Genomic DNA, 24,660 nt, shown 5'->3' on the forward strand with positions numbered 1-24,660 from the left:
TGAGGATTATTTTCCACTCTACTGAGCCGTTCTATTTGGTACAATTAGACCTGCTTGAGTAGATTTCTAGCGAGCCTCCTCCCACTTATCACAGTCCCAGCACTGCCTCAGAGAAGGGCCTGTAAATATACATCCCAAATATGGAGTATATATTCTGCTCATAATCATGCACTGGAGATCTGAGAGCTAACCAGAGCTTCAGTCAGACACCCCCAACAACCACCACATTGTTACATCCAGCAAGGCTGCAACTGAGTCCTTAAACCACTCAGGTCACCAAATACCAGGTTACGGACACAGACCAGTGTGCTAGGCAGACAAACAGTGCTGACAAAGGCTCTGGAGCAAATCAGGATTTCACCTTCCCCACTAAATTACCCACTGCCCAGGCAGCAGAGACCACTTTTCTTCTCTGTACACCAGTAAGAGCTCACAATGTTCTCCTCACAGCAGAGGCTCACCTGGCATCCTCTGCTCCAGCCATCCAGCCAGCACACAGCTCTTGGCCCTTGGCCTCTCAAATTACTGCTTTGTACAAACAATTCTCCACGTGCAGAGGGCCAGTGTGATGCTTAGGTATGAAACATACTGAGCACCCACTGAACACAGGCTCAGTTTTTCCCATCACAAGGCCCACACTTGCTCAGTGTTCATTGTACCAAGTATTACCCATAGTCCCCAAGATCTCGATATTTAACTGTGGTGTCAGGTTTGAGGAGGTTCCTTTTTAAAAACTTCATGCATCAAATTTCTCGGAGCATCCTGAAACTTGGGAAGAGTTATGACCACCTGTTATTTAGGGCAAAAAGCACAGGGAAGGTTGCCAGTCCTCCTTCAGCCCTGTCCCCTTTCACATCTCCCCATCAGCCTCGCTGACTTAAATGACAGTAATTATGGTGCACACATGCCTGAAGACTGACAGTGATAAGGCAGCAATTAGTCTGAGCTCTGCATGATGTGTGGCTGAATGTATGCAAGCAAATCACTCCAGTTATCTGGCTCAGTGCTGCTTTCAGGCAGACGAAAGCTGTGACAGCTTTAACTCCCAAGAGCGCTGAACAACAGCCATGGTTGCTACAGGCGCCACCCACCATCCAACACTTGTAACTTTCTCAGCAAGGGCATTCAGAGCTCTCAGCGCTCAGCAAATTGGGCTATGAGTCTTAGGCCATAAAAATGCCTGAGACCGGAGATAAGGTTCCAGTCTTTCCGAGCTCATGGTTTTCCGAAAGGAATGAGCTCATATAAGCAACTGACTCAAAAGGCAAAGAATATCTTGCAGGACCAGGGAGATAGCCAGCACTGTCCATCTAGCATGCCCTGGATGATCTTTCTGCTCAAAGTCTCCTCTAGTCCTTCCTACTGCCAGACAGCTCCAAGAGGTTGGAATTAGAATTACACTACCTATTTCTTTGGGGTTCTCAAGTCCCCTCTGAAGAGCCTAAACAGCAAAGTCAGTTTATGAAGAGCAAATTGAATCAACACTCTTGAAAACCTGGCTCTTCCTGTGACTAACTACCAAGCAAGAGGAGGCAAGAGGGAGGAGGATCAGGTCCAGAAGTTTTCTAGGCTTCCTTCTGAACTCTCTTGGGAAATCCCTCAACGAAGATGAGAGGCAAGACAGACTGCATTTTCATACAGAAGGGAGCACATCCCTGCTAATGGTTTTAGCTGACAAGGCCTTCAGATACTTCCCTCATGACAGCAATTTGAAATCCTGAACAAGATAATCTGGTTACCAATTCCTCCTTGCAACAAGCCTTCAGATCCACATACAAAAAGGACTTAGGAGCAGTCAGTGACAATCACAGGAAACTTTCCTGTGGGAGCTACAGATCTGTTTGTACGGATTTTTCAGAGAAGGCTTGAGCAAATTCTTTTTTAATGAGGATACAAAGGCCCTGCAGTGCACAAGCAGCTCTACAAACATTGCTTCACTAGCCTTTATTAGCCAACAGAAAACTACAGAAATCAGACAAGAATTTAATGCTCACGAACATTACAAGAGCGCTACTGCCAAAGAAGGAAGCAAGATGGTCTGTGCAATAACCAAGTAAGTGTGATTAAGGCATTTTAAGGTTTATGGTCCCCAATTAAGCTGATATTTAAAGTCACATAAAGGTTGTGCTATTCCATATTTCTCTTCTTGGCTCCCTACAGGGCAGAGTTAAAGATTGTGCCTTAATTCTGCATTTCTTATCCTAATGGGATTGAGTATCTTTTAAGGGTAATTCTCACCCTGAGCTACTTACCCCTTGCAAAAGTGATTTCTGAGATAATTACACCACTTTGGTGATATTTTTACTGAGCCACTTACTTTCAGCATAACTCCATCTTTACTGTAATGCTGTGGAATTGCTCTGCTTGCTTAATTTTTGAACATATTCTAGATCTGCCATCCCATGTGGCCATTAGAGAATCAGAATCACATCAGGATACTCACCGAATAGGCACCATTACTGCTCCTGAGGCCTGGCAGCTAGCTAACACTAGGCCCTGTCTATGCCTCAGCAAAAGCTGCCTCCACATCTAGAGCTGGCAGAATTTCACTGACATTCAGCCTTTACCAAATACACAGGAGATCAGCACAAATACAAAAGGAAGTGCTTGCAAGAACATTGGTCTGCTGCTAATTGTTTAACCATATTTTAGAAACTTCTAGCAATTACTTCATGTCACAGGGACTTGCCTGCAAGATGATGATGAGATGGCATTCTACCACCCTCCTCCAGGATCTCCTTTCTTCACTGTACCCGATCACATACACTGGCTACATCTGGCCTGTGAAATCTTATGACTGTGACATGCTTACATTTGTGCCTTAACTCTACCAAGCATGTACTCTCAGTACGTACTTCTTCCCATAACTTATGACTCAGAGAAAAATCTGGAGCTAAATAGAGGAGAGAAGAAACCAAGAGTTCCTCAATAAACTGGAAGACTCCAACAGCCTTGTGAGGTAATGGTCCTGACCTTTGCTGAAAACCTCTGAATTCTAGAGCATTAGACTATATTTCTGTAGGGTGGAGCAGCACAGCAGAACTTGCCCAGGTGTTAGATAGACAGCAGTCTCAGAAAGGACTTACCACTAAAGAAAAGCTAGATGCTATTTGCCTTCATACTGCTGAGGCCACAATTACATTGCTGTAAGTCAAAACAGATGAACTCCAAACTATTACGAGGCTGTGCAATCCAGGAGCATCGTTTGCAATCTTTATGCTTGCAGAGATGAATGACTCTTTGGACAGGGGAAGGTTTTGGACAATACTGGAATGGGTGCTGGTGCAGACATGACCCTAGGACTGCTGAACACACCAGTTAACACACTGGGAGGAGAGGGGTTCCTCAGCGTGAGAAGTGATAGAGTCATATCAAGTGCACCTGCCTAAAGCTACCCATATCCTCATCCAGCAAAGAGTTTGAGAATACATCAGTGCTGTTAGTTGTTTACATCATGATGATAGTATCACTTCTGTGTTACTGGCATTAACATGTCAGTTCTCAGCGTTCTTGTCTCAGAGTACCCCACTTCCTCTGGGTGAAGCACTGTTTTACAACCAATCACTACTAATCAGTTTTCCCCAGGACGAAATTTCAATTCATTTCTATTTTCTTTTTTATATTCTCCCAAATTACAGTTCCCTGAACATGAGAACAAGCTTAATGCAGGAAAACTAATTCTTAATCTACTGATTTCCATTCATGCACACACTCTGTATTTGTTCCGTGCTTCAAAACAACAGTTGATGCACCTCCTATTCCTCCTGAAGATGCAAGACAGTTGAGGCTAGTTATGATGCAATGAACCTGTTAAAACCATGCACGGCGAGTGTGCAATTACAAGTGGCCTGTTCTTATGTCTAGCAAAGTCAGGCTGATGTCCAGAGCACTGGAGTAGTTAGTATTGCTGCACAGGCAGTAGAGTGGATGCTGGCTCTAGGAAAGGGAAGATCTGATATTGGCAAATACATGCAGAATGAAAAGGCTAAACAGATACATCTAACAAGTTATCAAGAAGCCCACTAGGTAAATGAATACATAGGTATTCAACTTCTCCCATGGCTCTGATTACCTTTATGATGATTTTGCAAAGCTGTATTCACAGTTGACTGTATTCACAGTCCACATCCTACTCTCCGTGTAGCATAAAATCACAGTTTACTTTTAAGGAATATGAGAAGGAAGAGGAAGGAAGGAGTGTGATCAATTTTGTTCAATTCTAGGACAACCGACCTTTCTAAAATCTCAGTTCTCAAGAAAAGGAGAGAAAGGCATGGTTACCTCTGTACTATAATGTTACTTTGACGGCAAAAATTGGTGTTTTGGGCCTATTTTCAGTAAATGTTTCCCTGAGCACAGAAAGGATGATATTTAAAAGTCACCAGGTCATATACTCAGAGGTTAGGAAAGATAAACCACCAGATCATCTGTGTAGACATAATCCAGCCTCCTTGTACACCTATATCATAAGATAACCTCTAAATACTACATTTTCCACAGGCAACTACCTAATTCACTGCAGTGTTTAGACTGAGCTTGAGGAGGGGCACATGTCAGCACTCTGTAAAGAAAGAAGCTGTTTGCCATAGGAGGGCTTGCTCATTCAGTAACCTAATTCAAAAGAAGAGTCATGAACAAAACAGGACTGTACAGGAAGAAGAAAGTTGACAGTGCAGTGAAAAGACCACCAATAAATCCCCTGCCTTTTATTCCTGATCCTTCCTAGTGATGCTGTCAAGTCTCTTCCTTTAAGACTTTTGACATGAGCAGTTTCCCATGTTCCTTAATCTCCACCTCTCCAGGATAGTATGCTGAACCACTCTTTCAATATTAAGAGCTCTCAGTTTACTGGAAACAGGGAATTCTTGCATCTCTGGATGTCAGGGGGTAGGTTCAGCATCCTTTCTGTCTACAATATTTGTGTTCACCCAGTGAGTGATTATCCATTAGTGCTCCGCCCTAATGTAATCCATGGTTTTCAGCAAGCTACTCCACTTAAGTGGCTTCTCAGACCTTCTGTTTGTAAGATAAGATGCTTTATTTCCTTACCAGGTCAAGGGAGGAGTTAAGTTATCATCAGTATAGTTCTTCCAGATTCTCAGAAAATGCAAAGGAGCTTCATTTTTCACACCAGTTGCATCTCAGTAGGGGACCCAAATGGCACATAAATTTGTTAAACTACTGTCTCAGCTTTCATATACTTTGTATTCCTCACTTTTACCATGCAGGGTAAATATGAAGGTAAATCCCAAAGCACATGTGATATGCTGATATACCAAAGAACATCAGGGCAAGGCTAGAAAAGAAGGTAGTGTAAGAGGAGAATAAAAGAATACACTTACCAGCTGTGCCAGATCCTCACCCTCATCCCTTCTGTGCATCTTGCCTACCTTGCTCATTGTGAAAACACAAGTCAGGGAATTAGGTAGCCTAAGGTGTTCACAATGCAGCTGGATGAAGGCACCACCATCAACCTGTGATTGAGCATCTCCTATCCTCACTTTGTGATCTAAGTAACTTTTTTGAAGGAGCACACTTTTCATGCAATATCCCAGGTTGAGGGAAGAAGGAGGGGCAAAGCAAGGATACTAACATGTGTTAGCAAGAACAAAAACACTGCAACAAATGTACTGTACATCATTTTGAAGCCTTAGTATTTTCTGATCTCTAAAACTAGAATGTGTTAAATTTATTAAGCTATGCTGCTCCTTGGCAAGTTTTATTTGCTACCTTGAACTGCGATGTGAAATACAAAATAATATGCCAAATTCAGTATCTAAAAAACTTTAAAATATAAAAGTTCAAGAAAAATTCTGCAGATTCTTCTAGTATATGTGCATTGTCTGTCAGTATCTTTCCCATAACTTTGGGGTCCATTTTCTGATTTCAGACAGATCTGACTGCAAGGTCAGTCCAACAACTGCTTTGAGATTTGTTCCCTTCCATAAGCTTCCAGGTTCCTCTGAATCTTGTATGAATCTTCTGAAGGGCAATTTTATCTCCATCCAAAAGACTGAGAACAAGAGATCCTAATTATTTCTTCCTATCCATCCACAGACCAACAGCAGATTCTTCCCCAGTCATCGCCAGCTAGGAGCTTGGAGGAATTTCTTGAGAAAGAAAGGAAGAAAAGAAAAAGAGAACAATGTTGAAGATGTAAATATGATCAGGGCTTTCTCTTGCCTGTGCAGCAACTAGGACGAGGGAGCAGGTGATCTTTAGTGTTAACTTAGTGTTAAGTCTGAAGAAGCACGATGACAACTAGAAAAGGATTCATACCACGAAGTCTGAACTTGGAATCAGATCCAAAAGCTTTCCCAGAGTTCAGCAGGTCAGCTGAGGACACTTCAGCCAGATCTGGAGCTCTGACCATTCACCCTTCACTGACATTCACAGATACTGAGCATCTACCAATATTAATTAAATCTGCTGGCCAGATTCAGAATTCTGACTTTTTGACACACTCTCAGGGCTTCAGACACCTAAATCTCTGCTGCATGCACTACCATCAATACAGTGAAACTAAACTCCTCAAACTTTCACATTTTCCATGCATATAAGCATCACACTCTAAGTGCTCTAAATCTGTGCATGAAGAACATGGGAATCATTTTAGCAACTATCAAAACATCAGCGCTTCTGAGTAGTAAGACAGCAACTGTTTAACAGCACCGTGTCCTGGGGTAGAAGATGAAGACAATTATTACAGCCAGATGAAACTGCTGGAGTGGGATTTAGTAAACTAAAATGTTACTGCTGTGCAAACCGATTGCAGTTTAACAAAGTCCTTTTTTAGCCAGAGACATCTTTTTGACATTTCATTAAGGAGCTGGCATCTCCAGCAACTCCTAGGGTATTGATTTCACTGCAATGCAGAAACAGAGTAGTAGCTACTCATTTCTGCAACTCTACCCCCCAAAAGCTGTTATTTCTCCTGCAATGTCTCCCAGCCAGCTGCTGACTATCCCCAAAACCTTCACTTAATACAGTTGGCCAGGCCAGGTTCCAGAGTGGCTGCATTTGGCTAAGACATAGAAATTCCAGTGAAATTTAAAGAAACAATAGAAATATAAACTTCGGAATAAAATAATCCGATGATTTAGGACAGACCCGTGGAGACACTGAGGCTGATCGGGTGCCCTCTGCTGGGCATAGACTACAACGCAAAGGAAAGGACCGTACCTGGACACGGCAAGCGCCGTCACTGCCGGGCTTTTCTTACTTGGTTTTCCAGTAAAGGCAAGGCTGGGATTCAGTTCCCGACAGAGGACAAGATGTTTTCCACACTTGTTACCTGTTGTGTGGTTTAAAAATAAATATTTAGAAAGTGTCTAGGGGCAGTATGGAAGGGATTGTTATTATTTATGGTCAGCAAGTTGTTAAGTTGAGAACAAATATATTTAATCTCAGTCTGTGCTGTTGCAAAATAGGCCCATCCCAATTTAATTTGTGGCTATGATAGTTACATGTGCTGACGTGCGGCTGTATCAATTGTGTGTTAAATTGGATTTGTGTATTATTGCTTTCTAAATTGCATGCCTAGTTCAGCAAAATTGTTCATCAGTTTTCACTGGCTCTACGCTTAATAAGATGCCCCACAATACCTTGCTGCCACGATATAATACAGCCCATAATTGCCTAGTAAAAAGAAATTACATAAAGCCCTGGTATTATCAACTTATCTAAATCTGCTCATAACAGAACCAATAATTAAATGCTGAGGACATTTCACATACACACACAAGCATGTGCGCACCCCCTCCAACAACATAACGCAATCATAGTTACTTCTGTTCTAATGACTATGTTTTATATTAATTTTATTTTCTTTAATATGTAGAATGAGAAGTGGAAGTATTTGGCCATTTAAAATAATTCTGAAGTCATCTGAGCAGTTTAGGAGAGCAGGTCACTGCTCTGATTACACCTCTCTAAGAAAAAAATTATATTGCCCTCTATGCGTCTGTGAGAACATGCATCCTTATGCTCCTGTGCAAGAACCGATGCGTTCGTATACATCAACGGATACGTGGTCAATATATGTGGGTTTTTTAATGATTTTCTCTGAAAAAAGCACAAATAGGAATTTTATTCAGCTATGCTCCCAAGGTCAGCTTTTAAGTCCTAGTTTGGGAAACTGTTTAGGAAGACTTAGCTTTTAAAAATTAGGAAGACTTAGCTTTTAAAAATAGCTAAAATTAAGTTTGCTGACTTAATTTTAAAGACACTGCTACACAATTATATCCAAGTAGTTAGGTCATGGAAATCTTTGCCACAGGAAGTTCTTAAGGACAGAAATTCAGGAAAACTCTTAAACAAACTGGACATTTGCATATGTAAAAAGAATCTGCAAAATGACTACACAATGCTACATGATTTTTGGAAGGAACACCCAATCCTGGGCTTATAGCAATCACTGATTAAGAGACCAGAATGAAACTAAGTATGTAGTTACCACTGCTAGATTGCCTCATATCTGGCATCAAGGATATTCTTGTACCTTCCCTAGAAGTAGCTGACTCTATTACAGAGGGTATGATAGGCATCTGGTCTGGCACTTCCAATATGCCTCTGTACATATAACTATTATCACTTAAAATTCTAAGCAACGTAGATGCCAAGTTCCACGAACAACACTTCTGGAGATCTGATTGGTAATGCCCAATTATTGTGTAGCATCCTTTTATGTAGATGTTACATCTATAGCTCTATCTTTTTGCAAACTGGGCACCTAAAATTGAAGCAATAGAGAACATCTGTAATGAGGATCACAGCAAATAAGTGGTATAAATTATACATACTAAGAACATAATTACTTTCTTTCATAAAATGTGCTGTGAACAGAAGCAAGCTGTGCTATTAGGATGTGCCTTTAAAGCTCCCTCACAGGTTTCAGCTGCTTATTTGTTAGATCAAAGAAGTGAGCTCAAGTAGTTTTATTACCAGTCAGCACTATAGCCCCATCATCTTGTCAGCCTCAGCTCTGCAAGAATTCCTGGGCATCAGCTTCAGCTCTGCACAGCTTCCAATGAACAGCGCCATGCACCAGGGCCTGCTGCTGCCCTCCCACCAGTACAGAAGGCCCCCAGTCTCATTCAAAGTGGGAAAGACAACAAACTTTCCTGTCACTGCCCAGGGGTAGGATCTGGTACTGCCCACTCTGACATCAGGCAAAGATACTTTATCATAAGCCACCAGCAGAGGTGCTACGGGAAAAGCTTTCTGGAGCCAGAATAGTTCATTTGCTTCACAGGTTTATGCAGCAGAGTGGTCTATCAAGCTTGACAGAGCGTATAAAGCAGCTTTCAGTTCCATCCAGGCAGCATGTGCCCTGAGGATTGGTGGCTTAAGCAGTTCCTTGTCTTCACAGTAGAGTTGTGGCTAACCCGTTACCCCAGCTGTTACAGTAACGCTGTACCAGTCATGCTGTGCTATCTCCCCTTCATATCACTGTTCATACACCCTCTTCTGCCTCACAAAAGAATAAGGTCTGCACCATAGAGCCACACTTCAGTTCATTGCCCACCTCATGGCCATACCTGTGCTGCTCAGTGCTTCCATCATGTCTCTCTGTGATTTCAGTCCAGCAGCTCGGTCTGCAGCACTGGTGTATTGAGTCTTCCATAGCTATGCCAGCAAGGAGACAGAAGGGGTAAAAGCCTGGATATAACCCAGCAGCATGAGAGACACCTGGCTGTCTGCGACCCCCCCAAAAAATTAGAAATCCGATGTTGCATTGTCAGAGCAGAACCTGGCAGTTTTGCTCTTCCTGCACTACTGTGCCACAGGGTGTCACACTGGAGACCTGTATGCAGGGAGCTGGTGGGGTCTCGGGCTGACAAAGCAGTGATGTATTAACTAGGAGCTCAGCAAGCTCTTCTGCCAGACTGAGGGCAGAACCAGGACTGAATTCCTGCTTCTGAGAAAGTATGGCTTAATAAACTGAATTATGAACTCAGATCCAGAAACCATGTATTCTGCAGGGTTCTGCTACCAATCTGTGCAAAAGCGAATCTATGTAAGTGGCTTCCTCACCACTACTACCTCAGTGTCTCCATTTATAAAATAGAGGTAATGCATACTGCATTTGTTAGGCAATGCACTGAGGTCCACGAACTAGAAGTGCTACAAAACAGCCAGATGCTCCTTTTTCTGCAGTAAATTGTTCCTCACAGAAGCTCTCACATATTTCTGATGGGCAACACAATTTTTGCCTTCAAAATAGACCAGAATGAAAAGTATATTTTCAAAATTGTTTCAGAGTGGCAGAGATAACTGCTTAAAATTCCTCCATCCAGGAAGATGAAAGCTGATAGGAAACAAAACTTTTTCCTCCAATTTTCAGCTTTCCCCTCGGGCTGCCTTCTTGAGAAAGGGATGGTGCTACTAAAGGTACTTTCCACTCCACTCAGTATGCAAATTTCTGTGTCTGCTCTACACTGGAATCAGAAAAAGGATTCCCTTCCCTCTCCCCCCTCCATGGAAAACACCTACCCTCACCACTCCATCTGTGCTTCCTGTGATGATGAGGCTGCGCGTGTCCCAGTCCATCACTTCAGCAAAGCAGCAGCAAACAATCTGGCCTTCTGGGTTGCAGGCAGTGTTAATGCTTACAAGAGGTTGGCCATTGACTGTCCACAGGCATAAGGAGGATCCAGCACAAGAGACAATATCACCCTGTAAGACCGGAGAAGGCAATGTTTCAAGATCCTGCGCTTACCCTCCTGCACCAACTGTAAATGACAATATTGTCCAGGCTTAAATTCTCACCTTTGTTTTGCTTCTCAGCAGAAAATTAATGCCAGATATTGTAAAAAATGACTTTTTTCTCATGAAGAATTCTGACATTTTGATATTGTGACTGCATTACTTGGCTAAATCTTAGACAGCTGTTCTGGGTTTCTACAAAGGTTTCTGTTCTGTTCATTAGTGAAAGTATTTATTTCAATGTTTCCTTTCCATTTTCCAAAAAGTCCAGAGCAGCTTCCAAAGACTTTCTATGACATTGTTTTTTTTTTTTTTTTTTTTTTTTTTTCATTTAATAAACCTCAGAAATGTTGTGGCAAATAGGTCATGTAAAAAGTGGTTGTAAAAAAATCCATTAAAAATAATTGAAAAGTATTTGAAACATCCAAGGAATTTTTATATGCAGTCTGCTCTTTTATTATATTCAGCTTTTGAGAGACTTAGATGAACAAATACACACAGAAAAATGTTATGCATCAGGATAAGCCAAATAACAACAACAACAAAACAGTATGATACCAGAAACCTAAAGCTGTCAGGTACTACTTAGACAACAGATAAGGTTTCTATCTTGGAAAGAACAATGGTCTTGGTTTTGGGTGACAATTGTTTAGCTTATTGACTTCAAAATTAAATCCTATTTTCAAACTTCATAAAATACCAATTAAGTTATGACCATTCAAACATGTACACACACCAGATGCCAATATTTAGATCCCACAATCAGTACAAGTTGATTATCTGAATTTTACTTTATTTATTTTATAACTGACTTATCAAGGAAGAGCTAGGCAATGCCTCAGCAGAGAAAAAAAATCCAAATATGGCTGAACAAGTTCTGTTCATATTCATACAATTCTATTAGATCAGACCATGAAATTGTCTGCTTTAGTACTGTGGTAAAAGTATCTACATACCAGGACTACTTTGTGGTTTTTGCCAGTACTGAGGGGCAGTTTCTGAAGAGAGCCAGAAAAGTGATACCCTAGCTTCTCACACAAAGTCTAGTCTCCCAGTTTCCCCAGAAAGATGCTTTTTCTTAAAGAGATCTTCTCAGGATGGATATAGGAAGTACACATTCAGCAAGGGTGTTTTAGTGTTAAGTACCAAAGCTTTGTCATGAAGGAGGGAAGACTAAATGAACAAAATTAGATGATCCCAGCATACCCTTTGTCTTGAACTCTATGAAAAAAAAACCTGCACTGACATGGAAGTGGACAGCAGAAGCAAGGGAAGAAAGGAGGGGAAAGAGAATGACGTTCTGTAATGAAGCCAAATTAGCAACAGCATTTTTGGTCCAATGTGTGGAGGATTTTGTGCATTTTCTTGAAATTACTCAGTAAATCTCATTAGACAGTGACCATTCATAAAACAAAAGAAGCAGGATAACATTTTAAAAGACAAACTTTCTCCTGCTAAATACTTCAGGTCTACAAAGTTCTGCACAACATTGTGCTTTCATGCCCACCCTCTCCCCAGCAGTCTTGCTGGTCTTGCTGGCACTCTAATTACTTTTCTTAACATGCTTTATTCAAAATATCTGAGCACCTTTTCACTCCACCTGCTTGCAAGCAGGTAAGCCTCAACACCTGTTTTTGATGTGCTGATGTGCTTTAGCCCTATCAAAACAAGACTGATTCGAACTGGAAGGAACAATCTGGAGACAGGCCAGATGCAGGCAGCCTACAGCTATGTTGAAAGATACAGGGCAAATCCAACATCCTGACTCATGCCAACTGCAAATAAAGCCTTGACGTACACTTTCTACAGTGAGACAAGGGGAGACCAAAGGAGGCTCTCAATCTTGTTCTGAAGTCCTAGGCACACAGGCAGGCAGTCTGTAGAGAGACCAGGATCACAACGTACTAGGCTGCATTTTGACATAACAAGCTGTTCGCTTCTGTAAATTTAAGACAAGCAATCAAAAAAACCCTCTTTTTGCCCTTCAGGCAAGGTAATCCTCAAGCATGGCAAAGGATCCAAGGAGTTACAGAGAAAATGCAAACACACAAATGAGGACAGAAAGGCTATCTGCTCTGCTTTGCCCTTAGCCTTAGTCAATGCATACCCAGGAGAACACCTACTGATTTACCAAAAGAAAGGGGAGTGTCAGAACTACACCGACCCCGAGGTATTGTTAAGAATAGGGAATGTGCAAGAGTCAACACCTGGGACAGGTTGTGGGCCAGGCCTAGGGTTTGCAGGTCTTGCTGACATACAAATAAACGTTCTCTTAAATCATGACATGTTGTTCACCTGCTTCGCTGCTACACCATTGGTGAATTCACAATCCTCCTCTGCCCCTCACAGGGAGCTTAATGTCATCGCATTTTTACTGTTTTGCATTTCTCCAGTGACCAGCTCCCCATTCAACATGAGCTGTGCTCTCAAAGCAGAAAACATCTTTTGCAACAGAATCTTCCCTCTCTCTTCAGTGCAGGTGCAAATCTTACCAGGGATTGCACATAAGGAGCAGCTACACAGGTAATCCTTAGGGGCAGGAAATGCACAGATCTAAGAATCAAGAGCTGATGCTGTAGTTTTAAGTGATCTTATCAAAAATGCACTTTGATCAAGTTCCTAATTGAAATTCTATCCAAACTTTCCACTCTTGATACAAACTAAAAATCAGCCAAATAGAAACAGAAGAGCAAAGTCATCTGCTTCTGGCAAAGGCCACTGTGCCCTTAAATTAGCTGTGTGCATCTGGTTTAAGTGAACTATCACTATACTTCACCCCTCCCTGATTCAGAGCCAATGCTCTTCACATTGAGGGGCAAATTCCAAAGATAAACAAGGACAGCACATTTGAAACAAAGTTGCCAATAATTAAAGAGATTAAACTTCAGCTACCTTATCTGTATGAGAGCACACGATGCTCAGGCATTTAATAAGAGTCTACAGTATTTTTCAGATCTAGATCAGGGACATAAAAGTAACTGAAATCTTTAGTTATAGCAAGCTTTTACGATCTCTCTTAGCTTGTAAATTCTTTGGGATAGTATTTTTAATCTGTGTCTATGTGATACTAATCCCATAAGGTTAGGATCTATAAATGGAGCTTCTAGTTGCTAAAGCAAATACAAAAACCAATAATCACATAACAAAGAACTGCATAAGACTTATTTCACAGGAAAGCACATGCTTCAGAAATTCACTTCCTTCAAAACTTTGCTTCAATCCAAAACAAAGTCCAAACATTCTGAATTTTCCAAGAAAACAAAGCACATTGCCAAAAATGTCACTGTGCATCAATCCACTGTGCATCAATCAAAATATTTAACTACACATAACGGAACCGTTTTGTTTCTATCTTAATGTTATAATGTATATATTAAACAAAAATACATTTCACAATAAAACTCTGAAACATCCTATTCTGTTAAAGTCAAAAACATTATTTTCACCCACAACATATGGACCCTTCTTTTTTTTTCCTTGAAAAGGAAAGTTACAATCATACTTTCCCATGGATTGTTTTTAATGAACCTTTCAGTAGAATTAGAATACTGTCTGATCACTTCAAGTGTCTGCAATCCAGTAAGATGCAAGATTGCTCATGGATCCATCATCAGCCAGACCATCTCATTTTTGGACAGCCCCAGTAGAGGAGCTACCAGCTGAACAGGCTACTGACAAAGGTGCGCCAGTGTGTAAAAAGGAGACAGCCCTGGCCCTCGTGGGCACTGGTGCCCACACTCTGTGTCAGCGCATTTCTGAAGGCTTGGCACTGCCTCAACTGACTTTCTAAGGGACCATTGGGGCAGTCTGCAATGGCCTGCTGAAGTCATTGGCCAATTTACACTAACCAGGACCCCTGCAACTGCCTGATGAGCTGGCACTGAACATACCATTGGATTCCCATTCCCAGTTACTAGCAATCAGACCACATGGTTGGTAAAACTATTGTATGAGACAGCTATTTTAACACACACTAAGTACAGAATGTCTGCCTGGTTCCTTTCTGCTATGAATTCAATATTGCCTCTCTTAGCTCCAGTAGTGAATCCATCCTCAAATAGTGCAAGAAGCTAGAATACAAAACTTGTGTATAAACAAAAGACAGAAGATACAAATTATGAGCAACATTCTCAGGAGACGGAAGGTTGGGAAAATTCATAACCAGAGTGTTTACAGTTAAATCCAATACAGGGTATTTTCCTATCAATATGAATGCCATTATGGCCAGGACAGACCACAACAGATTTTTCATTTCCACTGTTGGTAAATGAAACCCCAAATACTGCTATTAAGAGCCCCCCCCCCAGCTGAGATTAGAAGAGAAAGCAAAACATTGCCACTGAAAAGGTATAAGAAAGCTGCCAGCTGAGGTGGCAGATTGAGGTCTAACATCTCAGCTGACACGGCTCTGCTGCATGAATATCAGGAGAAGTTAATGGAAGCAAAAAGGTTATGGGTAAGCCAAATCCAGGAGCTACCAGAGCAATACTTCATGATTTTAAATTTAAAGAGGTTTAATCCTGCTCTCTACCTATCCAAAGATGCTTCTACTTAGCTACTCAGTCTAAGATGTTGCTTTTAGTGCTCCCCTCTCATTAAGAACACTATTAGCAAGCTATGTAAAAAAAAAAAAAAAAAAAAAAAAAAAAAAAGAGAGAGAGAGAGAGAGAGAGAAATCAATGCATCAGCCTCTTAGGATGTTTTTATGTTTGGAAGAGCACCCATTAAATTATCATGAAATGTTCATGGATGCATCAGAAGAAAGATGATAAATGAAGATCTTACCGTTGAATCGTTGATGGCAACTGCAGAGAGACCTGCCCCATGGGCAGGAAGCTTGGTTATGTATGTCAGCTGGTTCAGGTCCCAAATGATGCAGGTTTTGTCATCAGATCCACTTACAATAATGCTGTAGGTCACAGATGCCGCAAGGCAGGTCACTGCCCGAGCGTGCCCGTACAAAGCCTGGTGGGAACAAATCAACCAGTAAACCACGATAGAAGGCAGCTCATTTTCTAGTGAACCACAATCCTACTGCCATGTACTTAGTAAGAACAGGCAACCTGGTCATTCTTTGGAGAACTGAAAAGATATGAAGTGGAAATCCCAAAATATCCTATAGAAGAAACCATGTCCTCAAATCACAGTTAGGAAAAACTGAGTCTCCAAGAGGTTAAACGACTTGTCCCATACTGCACAGTAACTCAGATGAAACAGCTGAGCTCTGGCCCTGGACATACATTTCTAACTACTGCAATGCTTTGTGCTCTAAACATAGATATATATTCAGCATAACTCAACATGAAATCATCTTTTATTTCAGTCCATGCAGGTTTAAAACCAGTAAATTTCATTCTTGGAGGTAGAATGAATTTCTCAATATTTAAAAAAACTTTTTGAAATAAAACTTATCGTAATGAATTTCAGTGACTTTCCCAGGCTTCTCATGTTTTCCTGAACAAATACCAGAAAATTTTCAATTTTAGTTAAAAAGGAAGAACAGCATTTAGGGAGGATATTTACTTTAAAGCCATATATGAATCCCTTTCTTTTTCATCATTATCCAGCACCATTTTTTCTGTCTTACAGAGTGTAGAGATGTAAGAAGTGCCTAGTTTAATTCAGCCTTATTTATGCAGTTTTATTTTCTTTTTTAAAAAATAGTCAATTTAATATCACTAATAGAAACAAATTCATGACAATTGTTTAACGCAACATTCTGAAATGACAGCAGTATACATTTCTGCTGCATAGCCACCGATGACAGTACGGTCTGCAGGGCAACAGAGAAAAATCCTTTACAGCTTTCCTTAAAAGCCTTGAAGGGGCTTGATTTTTAGCTGTCTTATTGTAAAAAATTGGATTCACCAGTTTTAATGTTGGTTTTGACAGTAAACACATAGTCCCTGCTGGCTTTCTTTACATGGCATAATTAGCACATCTTCAGGGTCTGCCTCAGTCCAGCGCGCAGCAAGAGAACCTCACATCGCAGGTGCTTTCTGCAAACACGCCTCACGCCCTTCTCCAAAGTGTCATTGTCAGACTGAACTCTTGCTGGCTAACATGTGCTACCCCTTGCCAAGGTTATTAGGACAACCACATTCAAATGTTAACTCATTGGTGAAAAAGCTGGATTACAGCAGGCTATATATTACCGAAGGTAACTTGCAGGTGTGAAGGATGATTTTCAGCTTTAAATTTAGTCCTTACAAAAGACCTATCAACTACAATCCTAGAAAAATAGCACAAGATGGACTTCCTGACAGCTGTTTTTAGAAGTCAGCAGCACTCTCACATGTGCTCAAAAAGGGATGCTCAGCACTGGTTTTGGAGTGGCTATGGAACAACTTTTTTGCACAGGGGTGGCCACGTGCTCTAGCAGCACAAGACCTCTGCAAAAAGGCCTGGGAGAAGGCAGAATCAAGGGTTCCAAATTTCCTCTTCTGCCACCAAAGCATGAAACAAAACGTATCCACTGCGGCAGCATCCGTACTGCACAGTCAAGCCAAGTTCTTAACACACGATTTAACTAAAACCCTCTCTCTCTCTCTCTCTCCTTTTTTTTTTTTTTTTTTTTTCCTAGACTCAAAAAGCCATCCAGGCTGGCAGCGAAGTGCTTCAAGTACAGGCTGAGCATTGTCAGCAGGGGGGGGGGGGGTAGATCTAAGCTCAGTTATAGTCTGTTTCAATCCATCCATGTCTCAATGCAGAAATATTCAGGAAATAACACTTGAGTGCTGGTAGCCTTGTAATGCCTTCTTGCTATTCCTCTGCAAAGACTGACAGATTCCTCAGTGGAAATACTACAGTGTATCTGCACAAAGAATTGTGAGGCCTGTCTCCAGACTAAGCTCGCAAACTTCAGAACAAAATCAGAACAAAAAAGGGTCCAGCTTCACTATGGGAATGCTCAGACCACAAAAACTGAACCCAAGTTCTGACAACCCAACTAAACTGGCTGACAGGGGCTCAGACATCCTTCTGACACACGTGCGCAGCAGGATACAGCACCCATTCTCTGGATACTTCTCCCAATTCATTCAATGTTTTATTTGGCCCCCAAATTCCGGGGGCTGGTTTGCCCAGGCTGGTCTGCTCATGAACAGTGGGGGAACTGGCAAATTGCACAGATCAATATTGAGGGTATTATGCTGAATCTCCTGTGTTCAGAAAACTGTGGAAGCAACTACTGCTAGAAAGGAAAAAGGGACTTTTTCTGCTGAAATATAGTTTTTGTACTTTACTGCATTCCAAACTAGAATGTCTCAGTCCCATGAGACAGCTGGTAAGTGAATACCATCCACTTTATAGCACATCAGCTTTACTTAAGCAAAGCTCACTCTCTCAGGAATGATGATACAATAGTTTTGTTCAGCAGGAAAAATAGCCAGTATGAAATAGTGAATTACAAGAAGGCAGCAGGTAATTCACTGGAAGACATTTAGAACCACAGTTCAAATTTACATCTATGTCAGACAGTCATCAAAAGAAAAAAAAAAGCCTTGGCTAGCAAAGAAAGAAGAAAATAACACAGCATGACCTCACACCACTTTGTGGACTTGGGTAATATCAGATTAATCACAGTGGAATATATCAGCAAAGCTGATGCTAGACAGTTAAAGAGAAAGCCATGATACCGTAAATAACAGAACCTCTTCAAACAGCTGCCTGAAATTCAAAACGACTGACCTGAATCATTTTGATATTTCTGCAAATTGCTTCTTAGACTTTTCTCTAGTGCTATTTCTTCCACTTCTGTGTCCATGTCCTGGTTTGGAATACTAAGCAGCAGAATTTAAAGGTCATCACTAAAGATTCTGTCTCCAATTTCTTGCTGCTTCTGAAGCAGGAGGTATTATAAACCTTAGAAGAGAGGCTGCTCCAAATAGTTACCCTCCCAACTTCAACACTCAAGAAGTTCAGATAAATAAAGTTCTGGATAGTTCTTCGGCCTCCTCACAGATACTGAGGTTCTGACGTTCGTTAATGACAAATAAAACATTTCTGGCTCAGAGTAAGGGAAGCACTAAATTCTCCTGAATATCCCTCTGGAAAAAATAAACAGAACAAGCTTCTAACACTTGGAGACCTTCTTGCTGATCAATGCACCCTTTAAAATTTTGCCCCGGAGTAGCATAACATTTTCTGTCTCTTAGTTTCTTCAGAGGAAGGAGTCACATGCTGCCTTACTGTTCCTATGTGGGAGAAGAGTATTTCAGCATTTGAGAGTGCTGCTGACTTCTAAAAACAGCTGTCAGGAAGTCCATCTTGTGCTATTTTTCTAGGATTGTAGTTGATAGGTCTTTTGTAAGGACTAAATTTAAAGCTGAAAATCATCCTTCACACCTGCAAGTTACCTTCGGTAATATATAGCCTGCTGTAATCCAGCTTTTTCACCAATGAGTTAACATTTGAATGTGGTTGTCCTAATAACCTTGGCAAGGGGTAGCACATGTTAGCCAGCAAGAGTTCAGTCTGACAATGACACTTTGGAGAAGGGCGTGAGGCGTGTTTGCAGAAAGCACCTGCGATGTGAGGTTCTCTTGCTGCGCGCTGGACTGAGGCAGACCCTGAAGATGTGCTAATTATGCCATGTAAAGAAAGCCAGCAGGGACTATGTGTTTACTGTCAAAACCAACATTAAAACTGGTAGATCCAATTTAATTTAATTGTAAAACTGAGAACTCACAACAGAACTAGACAAATCTTGCATGCAACTTCACTTTTGCAAATGAAATAACATTTATAAGGCTATATAATGGCTACAAAGGAGCCTCAAATCAACAAACACCAAAGGACTTCCAGCCATCTGGATATGAGCCATACCATTTCTATTGAGTCCCCCTCAACATCTCATGGAGAAATAAACAAACCTTGTAAGTTCTGCATTCAGACTGGGAGAGATGTACCAAGAAGCCCAACCATCCCTCTGAAGAAGGAAACAGCCCTGAAGATGATCCCTCTCCATCAGCTATGTACCAGTCTAGGAACCTAAACAGAATGGCATTTTGCAGGGTGTTCTGAAGATCCTGTCCACTACCATAGCAGCATGGGGGAAAAAAAAAAAAAAAAAAAAAAAAAAACCACCACCATCTTTAGGTGATACTGAGTTTGAAAGTGGGGAGAACAGACTTATCCTCAGTGCTTCTTTGATCATGATAAACTATGGAAATGCTACTAGAGTGAGAAAAAACAAACAGAATATAAGCCATGAATAGAAGGCATACTATCAGCTCATGACTTGATAACAGGTTGTCACCAGTATGACTTCCATCTCCATCATCTTTTTCTGCCTTTTTGAATCACCTTAGCATGTTACCTCTGCCATTCATCCAAGAAAAAAATCCTCTGGTTTTCATTAAGTTTCTATAGCAAAAAAAGCCATAGTACTCACCTGTCTCAAGTTTAGACGTCTCACTTTGTCTTTGACCAAAGAAAGCTCCCAGACACACACAACTGAGCTTGTTCCAGAGGTGATTATAGTAGTTGCTGAAGGACATATAGCACAGAGGCACTTTCCCCAGTCTGCCATACACTCAAATGTAGTCACATTCTGTACAAGAAAGTAACAGACAATACCATGCATTTGTTTATACCAAATGGCAGATTTAGTTTTCAGAACTACATCCTCATTTCTTTAAATCCAGAAAAGAAAATCTCATCTTATCCAAGCTTTTTATGCTCACAGCACAATCTCATAAGATGCACATATGCACACTATGGTGGCATGCAGCTGGGACAACCTCCAGAGACAAACAAGGAGGATGGATTAAAGTCAACATCTTAGGTTATGTCTTAGGAGACCTGAACTCTGACCCCTCTCCTGCTACAGGCTTCCTGCCTAACTTCAGGCAAGTTCAGGGTGCCATCATAACACAAGAGCATGCAAACATTCAATGTAGACTAAAAGGAAACAGCTCAGGGACTGACTGCACTTTACTATGCATGAAGAAGTCTGACCAGGCTCAACTGCCCTACTCTTACTTGGATTGAAAAGCTAAAAACCGTGGTACTAAATTCCATTCTGTGCTAACTGTTCTGTTAGCAGCATCCAACCTGGCCTAAACTAACCTCTGGCTAATTACACATTCCTGTAATCACAGGACGAACACCCCTCTCTACCACAAAATGGGGACAACAGTATGGCATTATTGATTGTGATGGGCTGGGATGCCACAGTGACAAAAACTCTACAACAGAACAATCTGCTGCTAATTTGCAAGACTACAAAAATTTCTTTTAAGTTCAAGTCTAGAGGCTACCGTTGTTGGCACCAGAGAGGCTGAGGCTGGACTCTTGCTATTGTTTATAGTGAGTGTATGTTCAAAACAAGAGGCACAGTGACACCCTGAGTTTTCTATGTTATCTTTTTGTACAATATGTTATGGAATTCTGATCTTTGGACCAAAAAATCCCACCTCTAGAAGCTCCTCTTCGTCATCCAGAAGAGATAAAGTAATTGCAGCTATGACAGTATCTATAAACTACTGAGCAATCATTTTAATCTAATGATTTTGAAATCAGTGGGGAAACTCTAAATGACTTTAGAAGGAGCTGAAGTATGCTACATCTCAGGGCTTTTTCAAATCCAAAGACTATGGGAAGTCTGTAAAACACAGTGATGCGGCATGCAGAGAGATACTCAATCCTATTTCTTCATGAGTGATGCATTCTGCTATTTCTGCTACCCAAGCTAACTCAGGTGTCTTTGCATGTTACAACACTCTGCCAAGCACATCCAAAATCAGTGTTTGTGGTAGAGAAAGAAACCAAATATAAGTGTCCTAACAGACAGCAAGGTGACATGGAATGTTGATTTCTAACAGCAAAGTAAAGAGAGAATTAACTTTCTAGAAAAGGATACAATTCTATGTCGAGTGAATGCACTGCGCTAAGCTTGGGAGTCCAGAGAGGAATTGACAGATGGCCCTATCTTAATTCTAGTTGTAAGTTCTGCACACTGAAATTTATAATCGGGGCCAGAAGACCTTGCATTGTCCTTGCATCCTATGAAAGGAGGTTTCTCCTCCATTGTGAGGGACAAAACAGTCACTGGAAAGAAAATTTAGATCAATTAGAGGAGAAATGCCACATTTTCAGGAGACATGATTTTTGCTCTGCTAAGATATACAGCTTGATATTCCCCAAGCTTGACTGTAAGAAAGTTCTGTACAGAATACACTGAATATCACATTCTGCACAGCCTCTGAAGTGGGTGTCCAAACCAGTCAAAAAACCACAACGTGCCAGCCATTTCTGGAATACTTAGTCTTTTTCTTATTTACCTTCTCAGATCCATAGTTGCCAAAGCAGCAGGTGAAGTCTTCAAATCCCCAGCAGAATGTTTTGTTCCAAAGAGGAGGAATCAAAACTTTGTTTTTCTCAACAGCCAGAATGCCTTTCTCAGTATGAACAATGTGCCCAACGGCTCCCTTGGGAGAGTCTGATGAGAAAGAGAATATATTTCATTTTGCTGTTTCTACAGTATTAATAGCAACTTTCCCCCATACGCACCTTGTGCATGAGGCTGGCAAGACCCGTACCTGGGCTCTGGGCTGTGGCCAGGCCCACAAACAGAAGCTGACCACAAGTGAGATTCCGGACGGAACAGTAGAAACTGTCTCCAATGGAATATATAAATCCATGCAATGGGAGTGACCCAATCCACAGAAGGGGGTTTAACAGTGGTGTAATTAGGCTCCCTTTCATGGGCAGATTGCTTTATGCCCTGAACTGCAAATCATGCAGGGCATGTCAATGACAGCACCTCTGCAGTTGGGCTATGGGAGAAAGACATGTGACGCAAAGACCACCAACCGGGGATCAAAATGTAAACATACTGCAATTTTCCAGGTTTCTTCAGGTTAAGAAAAGTAGCAGACTATGAAAAAGATGGAAAGAGGAAAACATTTGAAGATGGGGGGGGGGAAGAGACTATTTATTTTGCTGCTGAATATAAGGAGAGAATAAGAAGAGAAAAGAGTGAGCTTTATGTCTTAATTTGACATATTTAGAATTTAGACGATTTCAGCATCTTGTAAAAAAAAAAATTCTGTTCTGAACTCTGCATGAGAAGTTGGCAGGATTCCTCATGCATATTTTCATGTTTCAATGCCATCCTACAATACACACATACACAAGTAACAATCAAACAGAAGGGATCTTGATGGTACCAACCCCTGTTACAATAGAGGTGTATGTTTTTGTGCTCTTAAAAATCCAGATTTGTGACTTTGGTCAAAACAGACTTTGGTTAAAAAGTATGAACTTATTAGTTCAGAAAAGAGAATACAGCCATCACAGCACCTTTGATTGTGACTGGCAAGAGCTTCAGGTTCTGCAGGCTGCTGAGGAATGGAGGAAGAATTCCGCTTGAGTGAAGGGACAGTATAGCCTCTTTTCCTGGTGAACTTTTTCCCTGGGCATTCCTGGATGGATGTGGTTTAGTGAAGAGCTAGAAGAAAGGCAAGGCACTGAAAAATCTTGACTTGCCAGACTTTGCAGAAAAGACATCTATTTAAACACTTTATCAGTGACTCAGGACTGTCATACATGGAAATCTTCATTAAAATAAAATCATCTTACACATTTCACTATACACTCACTAAACTACTTCCCTTTTTCGCAGCAATAGGAAGGTAATCTCTGTGATCCAGTGAAAGAGAAAAAAAGTATAGGTGAGACTTTAAACTGCCTTTATTTGACCATACTTCTTCCCAGCCTGATGGTTACTCAGGTGACTGTACTGAAGCAGCAGAACCCAGATCCTGATACTACTGCTGTTACGATATACAGCAAAAACAGCATGATTAGAGTGTGGGTCACACACATGGGTATGGGTGTACACTGACAAAGCGTACAATCTGGAGGAGCCTATGGCCCAACTTTCAGTAGATTCAAACCAAAAAGCATTCTCTGAAACAGCTTCTTTTGCTTTCCAGTTGAAACATACCAGATCAGAATAAATTGTGCTTTCTGCTTTTCCTCCTAGACTCAAGATAAAGTGGTACCTGCTTTGGTATCTGTCCAAAGTTGCTGATAAAACCCAGGATGGTGCTCTTAATCAGAGGATCTTTAATATTGTTGAGGTCCGTCTTGTCTCCATAGAAGTAAGGGTGGTAGGTGTTAACTGCCTCCACTGCAGCAGAGCCGTGTTGCTTATGGCCAAAAATCAAATCTATCCAGCGATGAAGGTGAGCACTGACAAAGTCACTTTCCAGTGCCTAAAACCAAACAAAGTAAATTCAATAGTGTGTGTCCATTACAGATGCATCATGATCCTCTGTTACTTGCCGAAAATTTAAATTCTCTGCAGTGCTCTCAGTAAGTGAATCCTCATACTTTCAATTCCTCCAGCAACATCATTCACAGCACATACTGTGAATAAAGCACATACAAAATGTGACCAAAGAGATTAAGGGTGGATCTCCATGGGAAAAGAACGGGCAGTGTAGCATGCCTGACTTAACGGACACAAGTAACAATATCCCCAGACACAACACAGGCCTCACCAGGTTCTACTAAGTAGAGTACAAACACTATCCAGATGCTGGCACATACTCAAATTTTCCAATGCACGTTAAAACCTGTGATACCATGTCTTCACCAATACAGTTATTGACACAAGATGGGTTAAACATGCAAAACATTTGCTAGCATTTGATACCACCACTTTGGTCTATAGACAAACCACAGGTGAATTAAGGTATTAGTCTATTTGTAGAAGTCTGCCTTAGTCATGAACCACACTTAGCGACAGAGATTTCATTTGAGAAGACATGTATAAGCACACACAGGAAAGGCAGATGACTGGAAGAGAGGCTTTAAATTGGGTCTGAAGGGTACAGTAGGAGAAGGTACATCATGAACGGGCAAATATACAGCTTTTAGTGAAATGGCTAGGGGTGCTGCAACTCAAGACAAGCAGAGCAGGATGGAGTCCTACAATGGCAG

At 41.2% G+C, this 24,660-nt stretch overlaps 1 protein-coding gene across 1 annotated transcript in view; it reads right to left on the reverse strand.

The window, feature by feature from the left end:
- Nucleotides 1-5,765: 5,765 nt before the first annotated feature.
- The window catches only part of WDFY4 (WDFY family member 4), a 147,524-nt gene continuing 128,629 nt past the window's right edge, over nucleotides 5,766-24,660 (reverse strand). The window contains exons 54-62 of the mRNA XM_062579707.1: nucleotides 23,718-23,930; nucleotides 23,014-23,161; nucleotides 21,993-22,150; nucleotides 20,102-20,260; nucleotides 15,493-15,672; nucleotides 10,495-10,677; nucleotides 9,540-9,627; nucleotides 7,183-7,294; nucleotides 5,766-6,110 (exon numbers count right to left, since the gene is read on the reverse strand). Of these exons, the coding sequence (XP_062435691.1) occupies nucleotides 6,044-6,110; nucleotides 7,183-7,294; nucleotides 9,540-9,627; nucleotides 10,495-10,677; nucleotides 15,493-15,672; nucleotides 20,102-20,260; nucleotides 21,993-22,150; nucleotides 23,014-23,161; nucleotides 23,718-23,930 (1,308 nt within the window). The 3' untranslated portion in view covers nucleotides 5,766-6,043. The remainder of the gene's footprint in view (nucleotides 6,111-7,182; nucleotides 7,295-9,539; nucleotides 9,628-10,494; nucleotides 10,678-15,492; nucleotides 15,673-20,101; nucleotides 20,261-21,992; nucleotides 22,151-23,013; nucleotides 23,162-23,717; nucleotides 23,931-24,660) is intronic.

Source organism: Rhea pennata, chromosome 7 (genome assembly GCF_028389875.1).
Source record: "Rhea pennata isolate bPtePen1 chromosome 7, bPtePen1.pri, whole genome shotgun sequence".
Lineage (NCBI taxonomy): Eukaryota > Metazoa > Chordata > Aves > Rheiformes > Rheidae > Rhea > Rhea pennata.